Source organism: Perognathus longimembris, chromosome 24 (assembly GCF_023159225.1).
Source record: "Perognathus longimembris pacificus isolate PPM17 chromosome 24, ASM2315922v1, whole genome shotgun sequence".
NCBI lineage: Eukaryota > Metazoa > Chordata > Mammalia > Rodentia > Heteromyidae > Perognathus > Perognathus longimembris.
Window position 1 is genome coordinate 2,144,145 of NC_063184.1, and position 23,674 is coordinate 2,167,818.

Consider the following 23,674-nt stretch of genomic DNA (forward strand, 5'->3'; position numbering starts at 1 on the left):
TTATTCTGTAGGAAGGGTACTTTTATTAGCAATTCTGTTTTCCTTTAAAAGCATTGAAGGTTTATATAGTGTGGTTCTATCGTTTGTGGTCAGTACCCTTTCTTCTAATTGACCTATTTTTGTTTGTTTGTTTTGACAGTCCTGGGGCTCGAACTCAGGGCCTGAGCACTGTCCCTGGCTTCTTTTTGCTCAAGGCTAGCACTCTACCACTTGAGCCCAAGTGCCACTTCTGGCTTTTTCTGTGTATGTGGTGCTGAGAAATCGAACCCAGGGCTTCGTGCATGCTAGGCAAGCATTCTACCGCTAAGCCACATTCCCAGCCCCTGCATGACCTGTTTTACATGGGAACACTAGCTGCCTTCTGGTTCATCGTGGCGGCTTCTGCCTGGCCAGCCTGCACTGCCAGTGGCATTATTGTCTGCCTGAGACATGGCAGGAATCGCATGTATTTCATCACCACCCGTGGGGACGCTCCTCTCACCCATGGGCTCCTGGCTCATCTTCTTCCACTTGCCTGTCCTCCAGGGTACGCTCTGGTGCCCTTGGCCCGCATTTGTGTGCATATACTCATAGTTCTCTAGGAGAGAGTGAACAGTCTTCCTCGTCCTGATTGTCTATGTCTGGATCTTCCCCTGTTCTTAGGCCAGGCGTTCCCCACAGCCTCAACCACAGGAAGCAGAACCCAGTACCGGGCAGTGGTGCTCACCCATGTAATCTTAGCTACTCAAGAGGTTGAGGTCTGACCTCAGATCACCGTTTGAAGCCAGCCCAGGCAGAAGAGTCTGTGAGACTCTTCAGTTAACCAGCCAAAAGCCAGGAGTGCAGGTGTGGCTCAAGTGCTAGAGCACCAGCCTTGAGTGAAAAGGCTCAGGGGCAGCGCCTAAGCCCGGAACTCAAACTCTCAAAAAACAGGTGCAGAATCAGAGAACCATTTATAAGTTAGGGTTGAGAATTGTCTGGCACGGCTGTCAGTGTCCTCTTTGGCTGCGACAAGATGGCACCCGTTGTTTCATGTTGGTATTCATGCAGAGGCGTAAGCCAGTGTTCACAACCCCGTGTCACACTCGAGCGTGGCGTGTGGGACACCCTTTGTGATGTGATGTCTGAAGGGATGGGTGGGGAGACGGCCCATGCGCACACTCATTCTCTTCCTTCCTATGCTGAATCACTTTGCAAATAGAAAACAATTCATAGGGGTTGGGTTTTTTTTTTTAAATTTGATGGTCATTACAAAAATAGGAAATGGAAAGGAGTAAGAGTTGAATAATACTTTTATTGAAAAAAATTATGTTGGAAACATATGTGATGAGCATCTTGTTTTGAGTTAGAAGTAAGAGTAGCCAGGTGCCAGTGGCTCACACCTCTTTTCCTAGCTGATCAGGAGGCTGAGATCTGAGGATCACAGTTCGAAGCCAGCCAAGTCAGGAAAGTCCATGAAAGCCTTTCTCTCAAATTACCTGGCAAGAATCCAGAAGTAGAGATGTGACTCAAATGATAATTGCTAGGTGAGATTGTATGACCTTGAGTCCAAGCCTCTGTACTCACAGAAATAAAATTAATTCTCTGCTACCATAGATATTACATGTGACATACATAATACTTTTTAATCCAATACCTGTTTCTATTTTTAGCTAGGGTTTTCTTACTCTACCTAGTCTCATTTGACTTTCTTCATAGTTATTTCTAGCCTTGGCTCACGTGTGTGTGTGTGTGTGTGTGTGTGTGTGTGTGTGTGTCTGTGTCATTTATTCACTGGCTGAATGGGAACTCAGGAGAAAAGATCACTCATGCTTTGGCCTCATGGGATAGTATGTGTTTGCACTTTGTATTTGATATATAATACTTTCCATTTTGTAGAAACAAATTTGGAGAGATTTTTTTTTTGTCTGAATTGTCTTTATTTACTTATTTATTTTTATGGATACTGAGGCTTGAACTCATGGCCTGGGCTCTGTCCCTTAGCTTTTTTTGTTCAAGGCTAGTGCTCTACCACTTGGGCCACAGCTTCATTTCCAGTTTTTGTCTGGTGAATTGGAAATAAAAGTTTTCACAGACTTTCCCACCCAGGTCGGCTTTGAACTGTGATCCTCATATCTCAGCCTCCGGAGTGGCTGGGATTACAGGCATGAGCACTGCCACCTGGCTGCATTAGCTGTTTTTTGTGTAAGATATCAGTTTTCTTTCTTAGGCCAGCCTGGGCTGCCGTCCTCTTTGTGTCTTCATAGCCGGGGTGGCCAGCGTCTGCCACCACGCCCAGCTCTTTTCCTTGAAATAGAGTCCGTTCCCCTCCTTCCCCCCACCCCTTTGTTTGACCTCAAACCAAGATCCTCTCAGTTCCTACCTCTTCAGTAGCTGGGATTACAGGAGTGAGCCACCACACCCAACTGTTAACTGAATTGTAGAAACAAATGTTATTCCTCAATTTCACAGATAGGAAAAAGTCCCTCCCTTTGGCTTTTTAAAACATTTTTTCTGTCCATGACAGAGTGACCGGCCGTTCCGGCTTCTAGACATCATCCTGCTTAGAACGTAGGCTCACCGCAAGAATTCTACGTAAGTTATGTAGCAACGATTGGAAGTGAAAGTGATTTGAAGGAATGATTTGAAGTGTTCTCCTTCAGGGCTTCATGCTAGCAGGGCTGATGGTTCAGCTGGCCATCTACCATTCCCGCCATGCCTCCACCCCCATTTTCACTTGGTTATTTTTGAGGTAGGGTCTGGCTTTATGGTGGCTTCATTCCCTGACTTTTACGTAATTATAGCCCCTCTGCACATCACCTTTATAATAGCAGTTAAAAATATATGTCAGGGCTGGGAATGTGGCTTAGCGGTAGAGTGCTTGCTTAGCACGCATGACACCCTGGGTTCTATTCCTCAGCACCACATACACAGAAAAAGCCAGAAGTGGCGCTGTGGCTCAAGTGGTAGAGTGCTAGCCTTGAGCAAAAAGAAGCCAGGGACACTGCTCAGGCCCTGAGTTCAAGCTCCAGGACTGGCAAAAGTGCTTAGCCACATCCACGCCCGTCTACATGTAGCCACGCGTGTGCATAGGTGGCCTCACCTCTCATCTGCGTGGCCCCCGGTGATCCCTGGACTCCCCTGCGTTAGGTTCTTTGCGCCTCCCTGCTCCCCAGCCCCGGTGTCCTGTGCACGCCTGGTGGAATGGATTGCTTCCCCCGGGCTCGCTCCTGCTGGTGGCTGCTGTTCTTCCTTAGTGCGTACCAGTGCCTCTTCCTTCTGCGTGCACTCATCAGGACCAGCGTGCTGTGCTTGCCCAAAACCACTCCTGTGGCTGCCTGGCTTTGGGCACCAGCACCTTAGTTTCTCAAATCTTGGAGGCCGACAGAGGAAGGTGTTGCCAGATCTCATTTCTCCTAAGGTCTCCCCCCTGGATGGGCAGTGGCCGCCCTTCTCGTGGCCAGTTCACGCGGCCTTTCCCTGGGGCCCATGTCCTGCCGTCTCCTTTTCTGAATCTCCTCTCAGAAGGACAGCAGGCGATGGGAGGAGGGCCTGCCCTTAAAGATCTCATCTCACCCTCCTCGCCTTCGAGGCCGTGCCTATTCGCATGGTGACACGTGGGTCCTAGAGGGACACCATCCAACGGGGCATTTGACAGGATAACTATCCACCTGGTCCCGATGACTAATTGCATAATTGTGGTCCAATTCCATAATTTGGTATTCTTTCTGGAAGCATCCCTGGGTCATCCCTGAGAACATGGTGAGTGTGAGCGTGAGCAGTCCCTGGTGAGTGTGAGCAGTTGCCCTGGGAGCGTACAAGGACAAGCCCATGCGAGCAAGAAAGCCCTGGGAAGCTGAACTGCTAGTGGATTCTTGGTCCCTGTGGAGACCAACACATGGGATAAAGGTGCTCTCTGGAAGTACAGTTCGTGTGCTTCCCATGAGTCCTGAAAAGAGAATCCCAGATGTCTTGGCAATACTGAGAATATAGAAAAAGTGGGAAGTAGATAGTATAAAGGACGTGTAGTAACCTGCGTGTGCTTAATGTGTTGTTGATGTCGATGAAATATTTGACAGAATTTCTCACAACAGTCTTCTGTAGAAGAACATGTTCTTCAGAAGTGAGTTTTTCATAATTTAATGTCTTCAGCCGTGGCTGAGGGACTGGATTCTGCGCACAGCCTGCTGTGTGACAGGGTGTATCGGAACACAGCCCCCTGTTTAGTTGCCTGTGGCTGCTTTTGCACAATGGGCGGATACCTCTAAGAGCCTAAAACTTCACTGTCTGGCCCTTTACATATTCTGCCGACCCTTGGCTCAGACCATTCTTTTTCACAAGGAGTGAACACTCTCAGACTTGACATTTGTGCTGTACTCTGTTTTTACCTTTAATGCCAATTTTCTGACAACTTTTTTTTAACAATAAAAAAAATCCCCACCATATAGTCTGTGGCTTTTACTGATATTCTTCAATCTCTGAGTCTATAGCCCAAACGCAGCTCTCCAGACCAACTTCTCACATAGAAATGATTAATAATCTAACATCAGCCAGGCACTACTGGCTAACTCAGGGTCTGTGAGATGTGAGGATCATGGTTCAAAACCAACCTAGTCAGGAAAATCTGTGAGACTCCTTTGTCCAATTAACCACCCAAAAAGCTGGGAAGGGAGCTGTGGCTCAAGTGGTAGAGTGCTAGATTTGGGGGGGGGGGGAGAAACAAAACACAGGGACAGGGCCCCAGCCCTAAGTTCAAGCCCCAGGACACACACACACACACACTCTCTCTCTCTCTCTCTCTCTCTCTCTCACGCACACACACACAATCTAACAGTTAATAAACTGGAAGCTTTCTCTTTGGAAGATTAACCAAAGGTAAGGAGTGGGGCACTGGTGGCCCACATCCGTAATTCTAGCTACTCGGAGGCTGAGATCTGAGGATCTCAGTTCAAAGCCAGCCCGGGCAGGAAAGCCCATCAGACTCTCATCTCCAATTAACCAGCAAAAAGCCAGAAACGATGGTGTGGATCAAGTGGTAGAGTGCCAGCCTGAGTGAAAATCCAAGCAAGGGTGCAGGGCACTGAGTTTAGGCCCCAGTGCTGGCAAAAAGAAATGGCAATAAGGATGTATTATCGTGATCAAAAATGGAAAATACTGCTTATTTTTGCAGCATTGAGGATGAAACAAGAACCTCTCATATGCTAGGCAAGCACTCTACCACTGAGCTTTTGTGTGAACCCTAAATTTTTTTTTGGCAGTCCTGGGGCTTGAACTCAGGGCCTGAGCACTGTCCCTGGCTTCTTTTTGCTCAAGGCTAGCACTCTACCACTTGAGCCACAGAGCCACTTCCAGCTTTTTCTGTTTATGTGGTGCTGAGGAATCGAACCCAGGGCTTCATGCATGCTAGGCAAGCACTCTACCACTAGGCCACATTCCCAGCCCCTAAAGTATTTTTAATAAGCTGCTGACCACCAAAATGTCTTCATGCTTTAGGTTGATATGTAAATCACTGTGATGATTTTTACTAGACTTCTAAAGCTCGCTCCTAAAAAGCAAAGTAGTATCCTCATATAGCAGAGAACTTATTTACTTATTTACATATATGTTTTCCAATTCAGCTAATTTTTCTTGGAATTTATTCAGGACTAGTTGCTCTTTCACTCTATTACTGAGACTTGAAAACAATAAGCAATTGATGTCTGTTTGATATATTCACATTGAAGATTTTCCAGACTGAAATTATTTTTTGGCCATGCTTAATGGTGTACAAGTATAGGGTTTTTAAGCTGTGGAATCATGGAGAATCTTGGCCTAAATTCTGGATGTCACCTACAAAAGTGGGTGCTTTCCTGTGTGTGTCTTGGTCCTGAGGCTTGAACTCAGGGCCTGAGCACTTTCCCTGAGCTTTTGTGCTCAAGACTAGCCCTCTACCGCTTGAGCCACAGCTTTACTCTGGCTTTTCTTAGTGCTCAGTAGGAGATAAGAGTCTCATGGACTTTTCCTGCTTGCGCTGGTTTCAAACTGTGATCTTCAGATTTCAGCCTCCTGAATAGCTAGGATTACGGGCTTGAGCCACTGGTGCCAGGCAGGTAAGCGTTTTTGTTAGAAGCTAAGAGTTGAAGCAGAGGTTCTCTGCCCTCCTGGGAGGCCAGAGAGCAGAACTTAGTAAGTCCTCCTGTGTATTGACATATACGCGGGAAGTGGTCTCAAGTGTGCAGAGCTCATCTTTCCTCCCCATGGGGAGCTGTCACCCAGGACCCCCCTCCCCCCCCCGCGGGTGCGATTCAGGTTTCCTTGAGCGCTAAAATTAGATGCCGATAGCCAGGTGTCAGGTTGCTTTTCGCAGCAAGAGTTACGTAGCTTTTGATATCGCCATAGGCATGGTCCAAAATATACTAAGAGGATAGAACCTTAGAGATGTTCAAATGTGTCTTCCAGTGACTTCTCAGTAAGATAACACTTGTGAGCTATGTCACTGTGAAGTGTGTTTGCCACATTGTGTGCTGATGTGAGCCTTAATTTATGGTAAGTGACTTTGTGAAGATGATCTCTAGGAAATGTATCTCTCTCCTAATTATAAGAAATGTGTGCCAGGCCCTGGTGGCTCACACCTGAAATCCTAGATACTCAGCATGCTGAAATCCAGAGGAGGAAGGTTTGAAGCCAGCCCAGGAAGAAAAGCCTATGTATCACCAATTAACCAGCAAAAAGCTGGGCTTGCGGCATGGTTGAAGTGGTAGAACACCAACTGAGCAAGCTTGAGGCCCTCATTCAAAGCTTAGCACCTGCACACATACTACACTGTTTGCCTGAGAAGGAGGTAAAGGAAAGGATGGAGAAAAGGCAGGAGTCCTGGGGTGCAGTTGAACATGAGCGACTTCCGGTGCGCGGTAGCACAGTAAGGTACCTGTTACCATGACAGGGTGTATTTCCAAATAGTTGAGCGGATTTCCTGGATGCAAAGAAATGACAAATGTCCAAGAACAGAGTGGGGTCACTTATCCTGGCTTGATCACTGCACATGTGTGCTTGTACTTAAATGTCTCAGGAGGTCCATAGATATGAACAATTACGTATCAATTAAACACGAACATTATTACTACAGAAATAATTTTAAGACAGTGATTTAAGGTTGGGCGCCAGTGGTTGATGTCTGTAATCCTAGCTACTCAGGAGACTGTGGTTCAAAGGCAGCTGGGGCAGGAAAGTCTGCAAGACTTATCTCCATTATCCAGCAAAAAAAAAAACCCTCGAGGTGGAGCTGTGGCTCAAGTGGTAGAGCACCAGCCTTGAGCAGAAATGTTCAGAGACAGCATTCAGGCCCTGAGTTCAAGCCATGGACTGGGGCGCACACACAGATTTATGTCGTTACATAGTGTCTGTCCACTCAAGTTTTCTTGAGAAATCTCAGTAACTAAGTCAGGAAGAGCTCTGCTTTTGTGTAAAGCCCGGTGATTTTACCTGATGGTCTCTGAGAAACTGGATACCACTCTTGGCTGCTTGAAGCCAAGTGGGTGGCCTTCCCCACGAGTATTATAACCTATTTCCAGCGGTAGTTGCTGTTTGCTCTTTTAGTTTTCTTCTTCCTTTTCTCCCTTCTTCCTGTTCCTTTCTTCTTCTTCCTCCTCCCCTCCCTCTTCTTCCTCCTCCTCTCCCTCCTCTTCCCCTTCATCCTCCCCCTCCCCCTCTTCCTCCTCCCTCTTCTCTCCCTTTTTCTTTTGCCAGTTCTGGGGCTTGAACTCAGGGCCCAGGTCTATCCCCGAGCTTATCTGCTCCAGGCTCGCACTCTACCACTTGGGCCCCAGCTCCACTTGTGTCTTGCTGAGTGTGTAATTGGTGGTAAGAATCTCATAAGCTTTCCAGGCTGGGCTGGCTTCAAACCTTGATGTGAGGATCTCCATGTCCCGAGTGGCCAGGAATAGGGATGGGAGCCACAGGTAGAGGTTTCGTGAATCTTCTGGAGGAGGCAGGGAGAACACATGAAGTGATGTGGGCAGAAAGGCAGTGAAGAAGAGAGGAGGGAAAGGGAGAGAAAAAGCCCAGCAAAGCAAGAACAAGGAAGGGAAGATTTGGGCTGAAGCGGACATTCACATGGAAACTCCTGGAACAAGAAGGTGGCCTCTGGGGAAGAGGGGACCCCCTCATTTCTTGCTTTTAATCCATCTCCTTGCCCTTGTACAGCTCATACAGTAGATTGCCTGTGTCAAAGTTTTCTTTGTGCTGGTCCTGGGGCTTGAACTCAGGGTACGGGTGCCGTCCCTGAGCTTTATTTGTGCAAGGCTGGCCCTCTACATCTTGGGCTAAAGCTCCCCTCTGGCTTTGTACTGGTTAATTGGAGCTGAGTCTCACTCCTTTCCTTCCAGGGTTAGCTTTGAACCACAGTTCTCAATGTAGCTAGGATGACGAGAGCGAGCCGTTGGCCGGTGTTGGCTCGCTGGTCTTGACCAGCAGTGTCCCTTCTGTCCACCCATCGTGTCTTCCTGCTTCCCTTGTGGTGATATTTAAGGCCTTGGGTCTAATTTGTAGCCGCCTGTTGTGGCTGGATGGGAATGAGGCGGCGACGGGGCAGGGTCACTGACCTCTGCGGAGGGGAGGAGCCCGGACTCTGCACCCGCTGTCACCACGCTTGCTTTGCCTGAAGACCGTGGACCAGACGAATTCTCACAAGTGGACTTTAAGGATCTTTTTTTTTAATGCCTCAAATTCTGGACTCAGTGGACCAGTGTTCAGGAATGATTAGAAACGGTCAAGAAAGAGGATGATCCTAAAAAGGGGGGGCTCTCCCATCAGGCCTGTCATGGGAGACGTGAGAACCACGAGGCCGGACTCTAGGCCGAGCCATGTGACTTGGGAGGCGCTTCCTGCTGTGGCGAGGGGCGAGCGCTGGCGGGCAGAGGCGGGGCTGGGATGGACTTGGGAAGGTCCCAACGGCCCGGTGGCTGTTCGTCCTGCCTCCGGCCTCAGCCCACCCTGCCCTCTCTGCATTTTATTTATTTATTTTTTCGGTGCCAGTCCTAGGGCTTGAACTCGGGGCCTGGGAGCTGTTCCTGAGCTCTTTGGTTTAAGGCTAGCGCTCTACCACTTTGAGCCACAGCAGAACTTGTGGTTTTCTGGTGAGGAATTGGAAATAAAGAGTTTCACAGACTTTCCTACCCGGCTGGCTTTGAACCACGATCCTCAAGCGTCAGCTTCTTGAGTGGCTGGGATTACAGGTGTGAGACACAGGTGCCGGCCTTCAGTGTTTATGAATTGTAACATATGTCCTAGAGCTGCGTGGCCTGCGAGTTCCTGTGATCCTGTGGGAGCAGCGGGCTCTCGTGATCCTGTGTGACCCTGTGGGAGCGGCGGGCTCTCGTGATCCTATGGGAGCTGCGGGCTCTCGTGATCCTGTGGGAGCAGCAAGTTCTTGTGATCCCGTGGGAGCGGCGGGCTCTCTAATGTACAGCAGGCCTGAGGCGATGCCACGGGGAAATCCAAAGTGTTGGTGCCTGGCTCTTCAGCAGGGATAGCGGGGAGGCTGAGGGTCTCCTGGGTGTTTCTTCTCTGCTGGATCCCAAGAGCAAAGGTTTCAGGGGAGACGCTGTCAGCGCTGCATCACATCGCTCACTAATGGCCCCGCGTTTACAGTCCACCAACACACCCAAGATTCGCCAGGCACCCGTGGCCCTCACCCCTCATCCGGCTGCTCAGGAGGCTGAGATCTGAGGATCGTAGTTCAAAGTCAGCCTGGGCAGGAAAGTCTGTGACATTCATCTCAACCACCCAAAGTAGCCCAAAGTGGCGCTGTGGCTCAAGGGGCAGAGCACTAAGCTCGAGCAGGAAAGCCCAGGGACAGCGCCCGGGCCCTGAGTTCAAGCCCCGGTATTAGAACAGTTAAAATCTATTTATGTTATGCGTGTAATCACGCGGGGGTCGTGTGTAATCACGCGGATGTCGTGTGTAATCACGCGGATGTCGTGTGTAATAACACGGGGGTCGTGTGCACGGGGCTTGTCATCTCCACACCAGGCGTGGAGGACTCTGGCTCTACACCTTGAGACTGGGAAGGCGAGTGTTGCAGGTGGTTACACGTGGGGTTCATGTGCATGGGGTTCCTTCCTTCCCTCCCCTCTCTCTGCCTTCCCGGTGTGGTGGAACCGTGTGGTGGAACCGTGTGGCGTGGTTTCGGGCCACCCTTGCACAGCGGGCGCTCTCGGTGGTGTCCTGGCCGGGCGCCGTGTGCGGAGCGGAACGGCGGAGAGTAAGGCGCCCCGTGTGCCGGGAGAGCCCGTTCTGGAGGATTCCACCGACCTCATCCCCCGTCCCTCCCCCCCCCAGGGCGCCCCCCCCCCCCGCCCCGCTGCTCTGCGCCCCGAGCTCCCCCCTCCTCCCCGCCCTCCCCCCCCCCTCCGCCCCGCGCCGCTTTTAAAGCTGCTTCCCTGCTGCGTTCAGCAGCCGGGCCTGGACTGCGGGGAAGGAGGAAGAACCTTCTGGATGGCGTCTCCCCTCCGCCCTGTGCCCGCCCCCTCCCCCCTCCGCCCCCGCCCCCTCCCCCCCATCGCCCTGTGCCCGCCTCCCCTTCCCCCCCACCGCGGGGCACACAAGGCCGCTCTGTTCTGCACCAGGCCGGCTGCTGCCGATGAACATGAGGTCTTGGGCCTGGAGGGAGGGGAGGGGAGGGAGGGCCTGGAGGGAGGGGAGGGGAGGGAGGGCCTGGAGCCCTGTCAGCCCGGCCTCCCCAAAGCAGCCAAGGGCCTTTGCAGAGGGAACAGCCCTGGAAAAGAAAAGAAACCAGCCAGGAAGCGACCGGAGCCAGGGTGGGGGGGGGTGGGGGGGAAGGGGGGGCCGTGTCCAGAGTTGGGGGCCCTGTGTCTGGAGTCATGGGGCCCCGTGTCTTAGGGGTGCTGGACTGGTTGCCCCTAAGTGCTCACCGGCTAATCCTTTTCAGAACAATGTAGGTTTCCTTGGCCGCGGCCGCGGGGTCTCCCGGGCTGCTGGAGAGGGGCCGGGGCTCTCTTTCTTTGGGGTGGTGCTCTGCGCTTGGCCGCGGTCGCCACGGTTCCTTGGCTGCGAGCATAGCGTGCAGGCTTTGGGGTGCCTCCTCCTGTGCGCACACGCCTCCAAGGCCTGCAGGCCCCTTCCTCCAGGCTCCTGGTGTCTGTCAGTCCAGCAGTCCATCTGGTGCCCCGCAGAGCCCTGCGGGACAGCTGAGCGTGGCCATCGGGAACAGAGCCACAGGACGCTCCACGCAGGACGCACCGCTGGGCGTGGACACGAGCTTTCCCTTCCTTCGGGGCGACAGCCCAGCTCCGAGCACAAGCATTTGCACAGCGCTGCTGGTGTGCGGGGCTCCACTCACTCCGAGGCAGACCAGAGGGTGGAGGGGGCGTCCTCGAACTGATGCACATGTACGGCGAAACTCCAGGAGGAAAGCGACTTGTGGGATGCAGCACCGGCCACCGCTGATCCAAAGCGACTTGTGGGGTGCAGCACCGGCCACCGCTGATCCACAGTGACTTGTGGGGTGCAGCACTGGCCACCGCAGATCCATAGCGACTTGTGGGGTGCAGCACTGGCCACCATGGATCCAAAGCGACTTGTGGGGGTGCAGCACTGGCCATCACTGATCCAAAGCAACTTGTGGGGTGCAGCACTGGCCACCACTGATCCAAAGCAACTTGTGGGGTGCAGCACTGGCCACCGCGGATCCAAAGCGACTTGTGGGGTGCAGCACTGGCCACCGCGGATCCAAAGCGACTTGTGGGGTGCAGCACTGGCCACCGCTGATCCAAAGCGACTTGTGGGGTGCAGCACTGGCCACTGCTGATCCACAGTGACTTGTGGGGGTGCAGCACTGGCCACCGCTGATCCACAGTGACTTGTGGGGGTACAGCACTGGCCACCACTGATCCGAAGTTAACTTGTGGGGGTGCAGCACTGGCCACGGCGGATCCAAAGCGACTTGTGGGGTGCAGCACTGGCCACCACTGATCCAAAGCGACTTGTGGGGTGCAGCACTGGCCACTGCTGATCCACAGTGACTTGTGGGGGTGCAGCACTGGCCACCGCTGATCCACAGTGACTTGTGGGGGTACAGCACTGGCCACCACTGATCCGAAGTTAACTTGTGGGGGTGCAGCACTGGCCACCGCGGATCCAAAGCGACTTGTGGGGTGCAGCACTGGCCACCACTGATCCAAAGCGACTTGTGGGGTGCAGCACTGGCCACTGCTGATCCACAGTGACTTGTGGGGGTGCAGCACTGGCCACCGCTGATCCACAGTGACTTGTGGGGGTACAGCACTGGCCACCACTGATCCGAAGTTAACTTGTGGGGGTGCAGCACTGGCCACGGCGGATCCAAAGTCCGGTGTCCAGCTGTCCACTGCCATCAGGACCAGGAGGTAGCCAGTTGCTCAGACAGCAGGCTGTGTCTCCTGACTTCCACCTGCAGCTTCCCAAGGCCTTGGGAGGAAGCCGGGCTGCCAGGGCGGGGTCCTCATCACACACACAGCAAGTGCCACAGGGAATCGAAGGATGTGGAGTGATTCCCTGATGCTCTGGAATCATCACAGAGGTTAAGGTTGTCTTTGAATTCATGATCCTCCTGACTGGGTCTCCCAGGCTTGAGCCACAATGCTAATGTCTCCTGACCACATTGGTATACTGGGTGAGGAGTTTCATTTGCTTGGGACTGAGATTACGTTGATGAGAAACAACTTGATTTCTGGCATAAGAGGCACTAAAATGGAAGCTTCGTGAGGAGAGGTTGTAGACTGCAGTCATGTGTATTTCTAGCTCTAGAATAGATCCAATCTTAGGTGCTGGCCTAGCTATGCAGGAGGCTGAGATCTGAGGACTGTGGTTCAAAGGCCAGCCTGGGCAGGAAAGTTCACGAGACTCTTATGTCCAGTTGGCCACCATACAACTGAAAGTGGTACTATCGCTCAAGTGAGAGACTTAGCCTTGAGCAAAAGAGCTCAGGGACAGCGCCCAGGCCATTAGTTGAAGCTCCAGGGCAGTTTCTCTCTCTCTCTCTCAAAATAGCTCCATTCTTGACATACAAGAGTCATCCGATCGATCTTTACTGTACAAGTGAATAAACAGGATAGACTGAGAAATTATATAAGGTCTGTGTCTTTGAAATAGTATTTTCCCTGAGAACAACAGGACTGCAGCCTTATTTACAGTAGGCCCTTTTGTTCACAGATGTCCCAGGGAGCCCACTCGGGAAGTCCTGTGGGTGTGGACTCGTGGTCAGGGGTGAAGGCATGGCATGTGATTGTGGATGGACGGGCAGAGATGTTCTGTTGATGGAGATAATTGGTTGGGATGCTTCTCAGCTCTGGGATACTAAAAGCCATTGGGATCTGAACGGCAGGTGGCCTGGCAGGGAAATGGTTTCCTAGACACAATGCTGCAGGTCAGGCAGGGCCGGGTCGGCCGGGGCCAGTGCTATGCTGTGAACTGGGCAGCCTGCTGATGGAGAGAGAACAGCTCTGTGTGTGCCAGGTTTGGGTCTTGAACTCAGAGCCCTGCCTTCTTGCTTGGCTATTTGTGCTCAAGGCTGACACTCTACCACTTGAGCCACTCCACTTCCTAAACCATCTTTTATTTGTGAGGAATTGGTGAGAAACAAGTTTCAAGGAGTTTAGGGTATAACATAGGGGGTCTCACAAATTCTATTTCGATGTCACTTCAGTAGCTTCGCTTTAAGCAGTGTGAATTGCTCATGGGAGCAATGGGTTTCTGAGGGAAACACTTGTCCGTTCTGCCCTCCTGCTCACTGTGACACGGGTGTGTCGGGGAAAGGGGGTTCCACCCCCCCCAGCCCAGGCCGCGCCCTGCCTCTCCCCTGCCCTGACCCTGTGGCTCAGTCCATCATTCCCTTGCTTGGGTGGGTGTCTTTGGCCTTGGTCTGTGGGGCTCGCTCTTCCTCGCCTGGTGCTAGCTGGTAACTCTTCCCTGTTCCTTGCAGTCAAGCTCCAGCTGCAGGCAGAGGCGCGCGGGGTGGTGTCCATCAAGGGCCTGTGCGCCAACCGGTACCTGGCGATGAAGGAGGACGGGAGGCTGCTGGCATCCGTGAGTAGCATCCTTCCCGGCCGGTCTCTGCATCCACAGTAATGACCTTCCCGCACTGATGATGGTTTGGGCTTTGCTGGAGGTGTTACATAATGTCCCCCATGATCACCCCACAATACATAGTGCTGGAGCTTCTTAAGGGGTGCGGGGCGGGGGGCATGGCACAGGGGTTCTGAAGGGGGGGGAGGAAGATGGGGACACGGCATATGTGGGGTTCTGAGGGGAGGATGGGGGATGGGGATGTGGCACGTGTGGGGTTCTGAGGGGGGAGGGGGATGGGGACACGGCACATGTGGGGTTCTGAGGAGGGGGAGGGGGATGGGGACACGGCACGTGTGGGGTTCCGAGGGGGGATGGGGAACACGGCACGTGTGGGGTTCTGAGGGGGGATGGGGACACGGCACGTGTGGGGTTCTGAGGAGGGGGATGGGGACACGGCACATGTGGGGTTCTGAGGAGGGGGATGGGGACACGGCACGTGTGGGGTTCTGAGGAGGGGGGAGGGGGATGGGGACACGGCACGTGTGGGGTTCCGAGGGGGGATGGGGAACACGGCACGTGTGGGGTTCTGAGGGGGGATGGGGACACGGCACGTGTGGGGTTCTGAGGAGGGGGATGGGGACACGGCACGTGTGGGGTTCTGAGGAGGGGGGATGGGGATGGGGACACGGCACGTGTGGGGTTCTGAGGAGGGGGAGGTATGGCACATGGGGAGTTCTTAGGGGGGGATGGGGATAGGGACATGGCACCTGTGGGGTTCTGAGGGGGGACGGGGAGGGGGACACAGCACGTGTGGGGTTCTCAGTGGGGAGCTGACCTTGAGGTGCTCTTGGTTTGTAGCATTCGTTCTCAGTTTCTGTATTTTACTCTGCAAAAATATTAAAATACATTTTCTTAAAAACATTTTCCTATATGATGTGGCTTTTTAAAGCTCAACAGTGAATGACACATACAATTGTGATCATTATTTAGAGTTGTTCCTATGAAACTTCTGTATGTGCCAGTGCCACTGGGGCTCAAACTCAGGCCTGGGTGCCGTCCGGTAGTCTTCGTGCTCAAGGCTGCTGCTCTACACTGAGCTGTAGCTTCACTTCTGACTTTTTTTTTTTGTCAGTTGTGGGGCTTGAACTCTGGGCCTGGGCGCTGTCCCTGAGCTCCTCAGCTCAAGGCTGGTGCTCTACCACTTGAGCCATAGCCCCACTTCGGATGTTTTTGGTGGTTAATTGGAGATAAGAGTCTTATAGATGTTCCTTCCTAGCTGGCTTTGAACCACGATCCTCAGATCCCAGCCTCCTGAGTAGCTAGGATGATAGGTGTGAGCCAGCAGAGCTGGGTTGTCATATAAAATATCTGTAGAATGGACTGCTAAGACGGTGGGCTTACTCTTGCCACTTAGTAGCTGTGGGTTCTTGGGCAAATTATTCTATTTCCCCACACGATAAAACATATCTCAGTGGATTTTCACAAAGATTTAATTATATTTATATATATAAAATAAATATATATCTATATATTTCTCCATCTATAGAGATTGATAGATGTATCTACATTATATATATATATGTGTAGAGACATATAGAGAGATATAGAGATCTATATAGACCATAGATAGACCTATTGCATATCCATAGAAATCAACAGAGATTCTATCTATCTATGTATCTATTTGATTGATCCATCTATCTATAAAACAGGTTAGAAAGCCACTGTGAATGTCTCCACTGATGCTGAGAACCTGGCAGAAATAGCAGGACAGAGGACTGAGGAGTGACTAGAGTTAGGGGTTGAAGAAGAGTGAGAAAAGTCAAAGATGGCTCCCCGGTTTCTGGTGTGGATACAAAGGGGGAGGAGGAAAAGAAAGTTGTCGGAAAATGCAATACAATTCAAATTTAGACCTATATTGGTTTGAGTTCCCTAGGGAAAATCTACCAACTACCTGGAAGCATGCATTGAAGCTTAGACGAGGCGTCTGCTGATCACAGATGTATCTCACTGCTGCTTAGCACGGGGGAGCAGATGGGGTGTGCCCGTTAAGAAGAGCTTGAAGGGCTGGGGATATAGCCTAGCGGCAAGAGTGCCTGCCTCGGATACACGAGGCCCTAGGTTCGATTCCCCAGCACCACATATACAGAAAAACGGCCAGAAGCGGCGCTGTGGCTCAAGTGGCAGAGTGCTAGCCTTGAGCGGGAAGAAGCCAGGGACAGTGCTCAGGCCCGGAGTCCAAGGCCCAGGACTGGCCAAAAAAAAAAAAAAAAAAAAAAAGAAGAGCTTGAAGAGATTGGCTGCTTGGAAATCCCACTTCCTTCGCTCCTTTTCCCCTAGCTATCTGCTGTCAATTCAAGAGGTGTTCTAACAGTTGGGGAATCCACCAAAGTTCCAGTACTGACACGTGTGCATGTACACACGAACATGGGCTGGAACACTATTATAGTGATAGCGCCACAGGCCTAGAATCCCAACTACTCAGGAGGCTGAGATCTGAGGATTGTGGTTTAAAGCCAGCCCAGGCAGTAAAGTCCATGAGACTCTTATTTCCAATTAACCAAAAAGCCAGCAGTGGAGCTGGGACTCAAATGGTAGGTAGAGTGCTATCCTTGACCAAAAAAGCTGAGGGGTGGGCAGTGGCTAGGCCCTGAGTTCAAGCTCCAGGACCAGCATAAAACAAACAAACAAGTAATAGAATTTTCTACAAGTTAGAATGTAGACAGTTCTGCCCCATTCTCTTGGTAGATTCCTAAACTATTGAGTATGCCCATAGATCTTGAAGGCCTCTTAGCTGTGCATTCTAGCATTTTCCTTAGTGAAGAAGGAACTACGGTAGGCTCAAGTTATATAGTTTTACACATTTCTTGTCTCCTCAGATATGTGTTAATTCTTCATGCTGCAATGTATTTCTACCTGCTTGACTCAGTAAGAGTCAATGTAACAATATTTGGACATTTATTGTATTGCAAACGATGTAGGGACAACTTGAATGGAAAGTTCCAGATCTGAGAAACAGTACTAATCACAATTGGGCTGCTGTAACCACAGATCCATGATGCAGACCCCATCGCAGAGCCCCTATCTGCCAGGTGCCCACCATAACCTTAAGTCTTGCCTGCTACCCAGTTTGGGTGCTGGGTGCCTGCAAGTCTGCCCCTTTTCCTTGGGTCTGGGTGGTGGGCCGGTCCATCTTCAGTGTCCTTTCCCAAGCTGAAGAGGCACATTTTTCTCTGGAGACACTGAAATGTCACTAGCAGCTTCTAGGTCCCGATGAGTAGCTATCTATCACACAGGGATGCAAATAAGCCTCACCCTGGGGAAGCCGGGGTTCCAGAACCCACGCTCGACCAAGGTAGAAGCCCTCCTAGTCTTTGCCTCCCTCATCTTAGTTCAGACTGTGGTAGTGGAATACAGTGCTGGGTTCCTGGGTGTGATTCTTGGAGTGACTAGAGAACATTCTAGTATCTTCTGAGAAAGGCCTCCAACACATCAGAGCTTTTGTTGAGTTGCATCAGGTTGAGAGTACAGGAGACTATGGCCGCTTTGCCGCTTAGTGGTCGTCAACGCATTCAGGCAAAGGGCTGGGGGCAGTTTCATTTTGCGGGGCTCGGGGGCAGTGTGAAAACATTTCTGAAGGCTTGAGTCTCTCCCTGCAACCTAGGAACGGTGCATGCTCTGACAGCAACTCTTATTTAACTGCCAAAGCTTCTATTTGGGGGTTCGGCCTTGAGTAGTTCTTTAATACACAACAGACTCCTCACTCCATCTCAAAGGATACATTTTGTTGCTCTGAGTAATACCATCCCAGAACAAATATTAGGATCTAAGATTTCTTTTTTTTTGGCCAGTCCTGGGGCTTGGACTCAGGAGCTGAGCACTGTCCCTGGCTTCTTTAGCTCAAGGCTAGCATTCTGCCACTTGGGCCACTGCGCCACTTCTGGCCATTTTCTGTATATGTGGTGCTGGGGAATTGAACCCAGGGCCTCATGTATATGAGACAAGCACTCTTGCCACTAGGCCATACCCCCAGCCCCTAAGATTTCTTAAGTGTTCACAAAATTTTAGGTTACAAATTGCATATAATGAGATTAATTGTAGTTTCAAGTTTAAATCACCAAATAAGCAAGACATCAGTGGCCTATGTGTGTAATTCTAGCTATTCAAGAGGTGGAGATCTGAGGATCAGGGAAGTATGTGAGACTGTTATCATTAATTAACCAGCAAAAAGCCAAAAGTGTACGTGTTGTCAAGTGGTAGAATGCCAGACTTGAGCAAAAAAAGCCAAGCAAGAACAAAAGGTCCTGAATTCAAGCCCTGGGACCAACACACGCACGCGCGCGCGCGCACACACACACACACACACACACAGTGAGGCTAACTGTAAGTTTTAAGTTTAAATCAACAAAAACCCGAGTATTTTGTGTACAAAAAGCCTTTACTAGTCTTTATCCACTTGAAAGTTGCACACTGTTTTCTACATAATGCTATAAAGTATTCGACTGTAACTTGTGTTGACCCATAATAGTAAAGTAGAAAATATCTTTGATGATTTTATGTATATATATATATATTTACTGTAAAATGTTTTACCTTTTAAATGTTCTTATTTGAAGGCTTTATTTTTTGCTGGTCCTGGGGCTTGAAGTCTGGGCTTGAGCATTGCCCTTAAACTTTTGTGCTCAAGGCTGGCACTCTACCACTTGAGCTACAGCTCCGTGTCTAGCTTTTTGTGTTTAACTGGAGATAAGACTGAAAGATTTTTCTACCTGGGCTGGCATCAAACCATGGACCTCAGGTATCAGCCTCTCACTGAATAGCTAGAATGACAAGTGTAAACTGCCAGTGCCCATCTGAGGTGCTTCAATGATGACATGAATTCTTTAACACAGTAGTGAAAATAGATTGTCAAGGGTTTAGCTATCCAGATGAGTGTGTGTGTGTGTGTGTGTGTGTGTGTGTGTGTGTGTGTACAACAGTCCTGGGGCTTGAAATCAGAGCCTGGGTGCTGCCCCTGAGCTTTTGTACTCAAGGTCAGAGCCCTCCGTGACTTGAGCCACAACTTCACTTCTGGGTTGTTGGTGGATAATTGAAGGTAAGTCTCAGAGACTTTCCTGCCTAGGCTGGCTTCAAACTGAGATCCTTAGATCTCAACCTGCTAAGTAGCTAGAATTACAGGTGTGAGCCACAGAGCCCAGCTGTATATCTTTTTTTTTTTTCTGTGTATCATTTTTAAGAGATTAAAATACTGCCAGAGCCTGATACTGGTGGCCCAAGCCTGTAATCCTAGCTGCTCAGGAGGCTGAGATCTGAGGATTGGGGTTTAAAGCCAGCCCAGGCAGAAAAGTTTGACAGACTCTTTTGCAGTTAACCACCAGAAAAGTAGAAGTGGTGCTGTGGCTAAAAGTGGTAGAGCGCTAGCCTTGAACAAAAAGTGCTCGGGGGGCCTGGGAATATGGCCTAGTGGTAGAGTGCTTGCCTCATATACATGAAGCCCTGGGTTTGATTCCTCAGCACCAAATATATAGAAAAAGCCAGAAGTGGTGCTGTGGCTCAAGTGGCAGAGTGCTAGCCTTGAGCAAAAAGGAGCCAGGGACAGTGCTCAGGCCCTGAGTCCAAGCTCTAGGACTGGAAAAAAAAAAAAGAAAGAAAGAAAGAAAAGAAAGTGCTCAGAGATAGTGCTCAGGCTATGAGTTCAAGCCCCACATCCGACCAAAGAAAAAAATTACTTCTTGGCACTGGTGGCTCATGCCAGCCTGGGCAAGAAAATCTGTGAGACTCTTTACCTCCAGTTAAATCACCAGAAAGCTGGAAGCAGAGTGGTAGAGCCCCAGCCTTGAGCAAAAAGCTAAGGGATAGCACCCAGACCCAGAGTTCCAACCTCAGGACAGGCACAGACCTCCCCCCATCATCATCAAAACTAGATCAAATGTCAGATAATTACTGTTGCTTTTAGAAACCAGTCCTAATCATTTTATATAAACTATGTTACAAGACTAAGCCCAAATTCGCTTTTAGCTTTTCACCCTTTGTGTTTTGCACTGCTACTTACATCATATCTGCTTATAATTCTCAGAAATGGCGTAAGCTAAACCATTTTCAGATTCCTATTAAGCAAACTCCTTCATAAGCCAAAATTGCAGAAATCAAAGTACTGTAAAAGAATAAACAACCCAGAAAACGGAGCCTGGGGAAATGACCATAAGGTTCAAATCTAAAATTGAGCCCTGCACTAGAACTGTGAGGCCAGTGAAGCCTGTGGGAGGAAAACTTAACTTGTGTGTTCTCTCTCTCTCTCTCCGCCTCCCTCTCTCTCTGTCTCTCTGCATGCATAAAACACTGTTGGAGATTGGGAGGGGTTTTAAAGATCATCAAACCCAGGTGTGTGTGTGTGTGTGTGTGTGTGTGTGTGTGTGTGTGTGTGTGCATGTGTCTGTCTGCATGTGTGCTAGCCAGTACTGGGGCTTGGACTTGGGGTCTTGCATTGTCACTTGTCTTTTTTGTTCAGAGCTGCTTCTGTTGCAACACCTCCATGTCTAGCTTTGTGGTGGTTAATTGGACATAGAGTTTCATGGACATTTCTGCCCAGGTGTTGAACAGATCTCAGCCTCCTGAGTAGCTAGGATTATGGGTGTGAGCCACCATCCTAATCCAGTCTTCTTTCCAAAATGAGGGAAATGAGACCCTGTGAAGTTGAAAGAAATTTAGCAAACATACAAATGAGGGATCAAGGCAAAATTGGAACCTAAGTTTCCTGTTCCACTGATGTCTGTCATTAGGACAGTCAAGCTCTTGGAAAGGCCTATCTGCTCTGGTTTCTTCAGGAACTTATTGGGTTAATAAATTATACTGTAGTTAAACCTATATTTTAACTCCTAGACTGGGTTTTTCCTGGTCCTATTTCTTTGTAGCTTATTTAGATCTCACAGTCCATTGAATTCTTATTATAAACTCTCATTTTGTTTGCTCATTAATTTAGCAAATATTGATCACTTAATATGCACCAGAAAAGAATACAGCAATAGACACAATACAAATACTCTCATGGCATTTGGTTCATGTTAATGTTCAATTAAGGTTAAGTTCATTAATAAAATAGTTTTAATAGAAGTATTGTATGGAACATTTGTATATATTTTTTGTACCTAGTTTTTTTTTTTTATTAGTGTGGTACATTTATTGTAAATGGGAACTATACTGATTTTTTTTTTTGTCAGTCCTGGGACTTGAGCTCTGGGCCTGGGCACTTTTCTTGAGCTCTTCAGCTCAAGGCCAGCTCTCTACCACTTGAGCCACAGTGCTATATCCAGTTTCCTGGTGGTTAATTGGAGATCAGAGTCTCACAGACTTTCAAAGCCGGCCGGCTTTGAACCATGATTCTCAGATCTCAGCTTCCTGAGTAGCCAGGATTACACGCATGAGCCATCAGCACCTGGCTTATACTGATGTATTAAAAGTAACATTTCAGGGCTGGGAATATGGCCTAGTGGCAAGAGTGCTTGCTTCGTATACACGAAGCCTGGGTTCGATTCCCCAGCACCACATATATAGAAAATGGCCAGAAGTGGCGCTGTGGCTCAAGTGGCAGAGTGTTAGCCTTGAGCAAAAAGAAGTCAGGGACAGTGCTCAGGCCCTGAGTCCAAGGCCCAGGACTGGCAAAAAAAAAAAAAAAGTAACATTTCAGTCATGTTTCCTTAGCTTTACCTAATGGTCTCTACAGGATTCCAGATTTAATCACTGTATCTCTCAAAGTTCTTGTAGACTTATTCTTGTAGACAGTTTCTTAGACTTATTTTGGTTTTGTTTACAGTTTGAGAAATATTGGTCACCTTTTCTTTTAGAATGTTACTGTCTTTCCATTTGGATTTGCCTGCTGTTTTCTCATGGTTGGATAGGCTTTGAGAGCAAGGCCATGGAGTAAACTCTCCTTTTGCTGATAGCAGAAAAGGGGACATGCTGTCTTCATGATGGATTACTGACACGTTCACCTTGGTCACCTGAGAAACTTTGTCCTCACTGTAAATTTTTATTGTCGTTGTTGGTCATAACGCTTGAACTTGGGGCCTAGGTACTGTCCCTGAACTATTTTGGTCAGTTGTGGGGCTTGAACTCAGGACCCGGGTGCTGTCTCTGAGCTCACTCAAGGCTAGTGCTCTACCACTTTGAGCCACTTCCAGTTTTCTAGTGGTTAATTGGAGATAAGTCTCACAGACTTTCCTGCCTGGGTTGGCTTTGAACTGTGATCTTTAGATCTCAGTCTCCTGAGTAGCTAGGATTACATGTGTGAATACAAATTTAATCTTTACTCCCCTTCCCAAGCTGCACTCTTGGGAAGGACATTACTAAGAATCTTAATTTAAAGTATGGGGCCTTGTGGTTTGACTCCTTCTTGAAGGAGTATTATATAGATAATTATTGAAGTATTCTCTTTTCTCTCTTTTTTTTCTTCCCTTCCTTAATACTAAGACTATTTAAAGTGTTGATTTTCAAAATCCAATCAGATTCTTTCCTATTCAGATTCCCCCAGAACCCACCCTAAAATCATTATTCATATCAACACATGTTTATTGTGACCCCATCACAGGACCCCGAGCTAAGCTGGTTTCTGGGGAAAGAGGTGCAGTTACTCATCCCCAAAGCCTGGCGGGTTTATGTCATTCTCACATGTGCTCATCCTCCTTCATTTTCATGTTCCATACTTTATAGATAGTTAATAATGGTTCACTGGAGTTATCATGCCCAGCACACTTTCTGATATTAGTACTTTCCTGATCCCATTCTGTGGTTATTAGCAAGAGGAAAGAAAGCTAAGTGACTTGTCTGTTGCCTGGTGGGTGTAAATTCTGGTTATGGCCCTGGGTCGGGCTCCTCTCCCATAGGCAGAGCCATCGTCTTGGCAGAGCCGGTGGCTGCTGTGATCCTCACTGCACATTTGGTCCATTGGGAAACGCTTCTGACTCCCCCTCTGAAATATAGTCCCAAGCTGATGGATATTTTGCCTGTGTTACTGAACAAGCCGCTAAAGGCTGTCTCCCCTTTGCTTTGGCTCCCTGTGCTTTCTGCAGCCTGGGCGGCTCTGGAAATGTCAGCTCACGTGACTTCTCTGCTGGAAAGCCCCCAGTGACTATTTTGGGTGTGTGTGGTATTGTCCTGGGACTTGAACTCAGGGTCTGGGCACTGTTCCCTGTTCCTGTGTGTTCTCTCTCTCTTTCTCTCTCTCTCAGCTAGGCCTCCACCATTTGAGCCACAGCTCTATTTCCAGCATTTTGGTAGTTTCTAAGTGTAATGTCTTACAGACTTTTCTGCGTGAGCCTCAGACCTTAGCCCCTGGAGTAGCTGGGACTGCAGGCCACTGACGCCAGCTACGTGACGCCGTCTCAGAGTCAGTCTCCAAATCTCCCTGGGATCTGCCCCTTCCTCCCAGACTGCTGCCTCTCTGAGCCTATCTTTCGTCTCCAGCCCTGTTTCATCCTTGCTAGTCTAGTTTACTACTCCTCAGATCCCCCGTGGCCCTGTCTTTAGTACTGACGAGTCCCTCTCCTGTGCTCTTCGTGGATTAACTTCACTGGTTAACTCCTTCACCTCTTTGAAGGAGTAACTCAAAGCTCACTTTCTTTCTTTTCTTTTTCTTTCTTTTTTTTTTTTTTAGCCAGTCCTGGGGCTTGGATTCAGG

General features: G+C 49.6%; 1 protein-coding gene across 1 annotated transcript in view; it reads left to right on the forward strand.

The window, feature by feature from the left end:
* The window catches only part of Fgf2 (fibroblast growth factor 2), a 32,855-nt gene that overhangs the window by 7,095 nt on the left and 2,086 nt on the right, over nt 1-23,674 (forward strand). Inside the window, exon 2 of the mRNA XM_048333713.1 lies at nt 13,916-14,019. Within this exon, the coding sequence (XP_048189670.1) occupies nt 13,916-14,019 (104 nt within the window). The remainder of the gene's footprint in view (nt 1-13,915; nt 14,020-23,674) is intronic.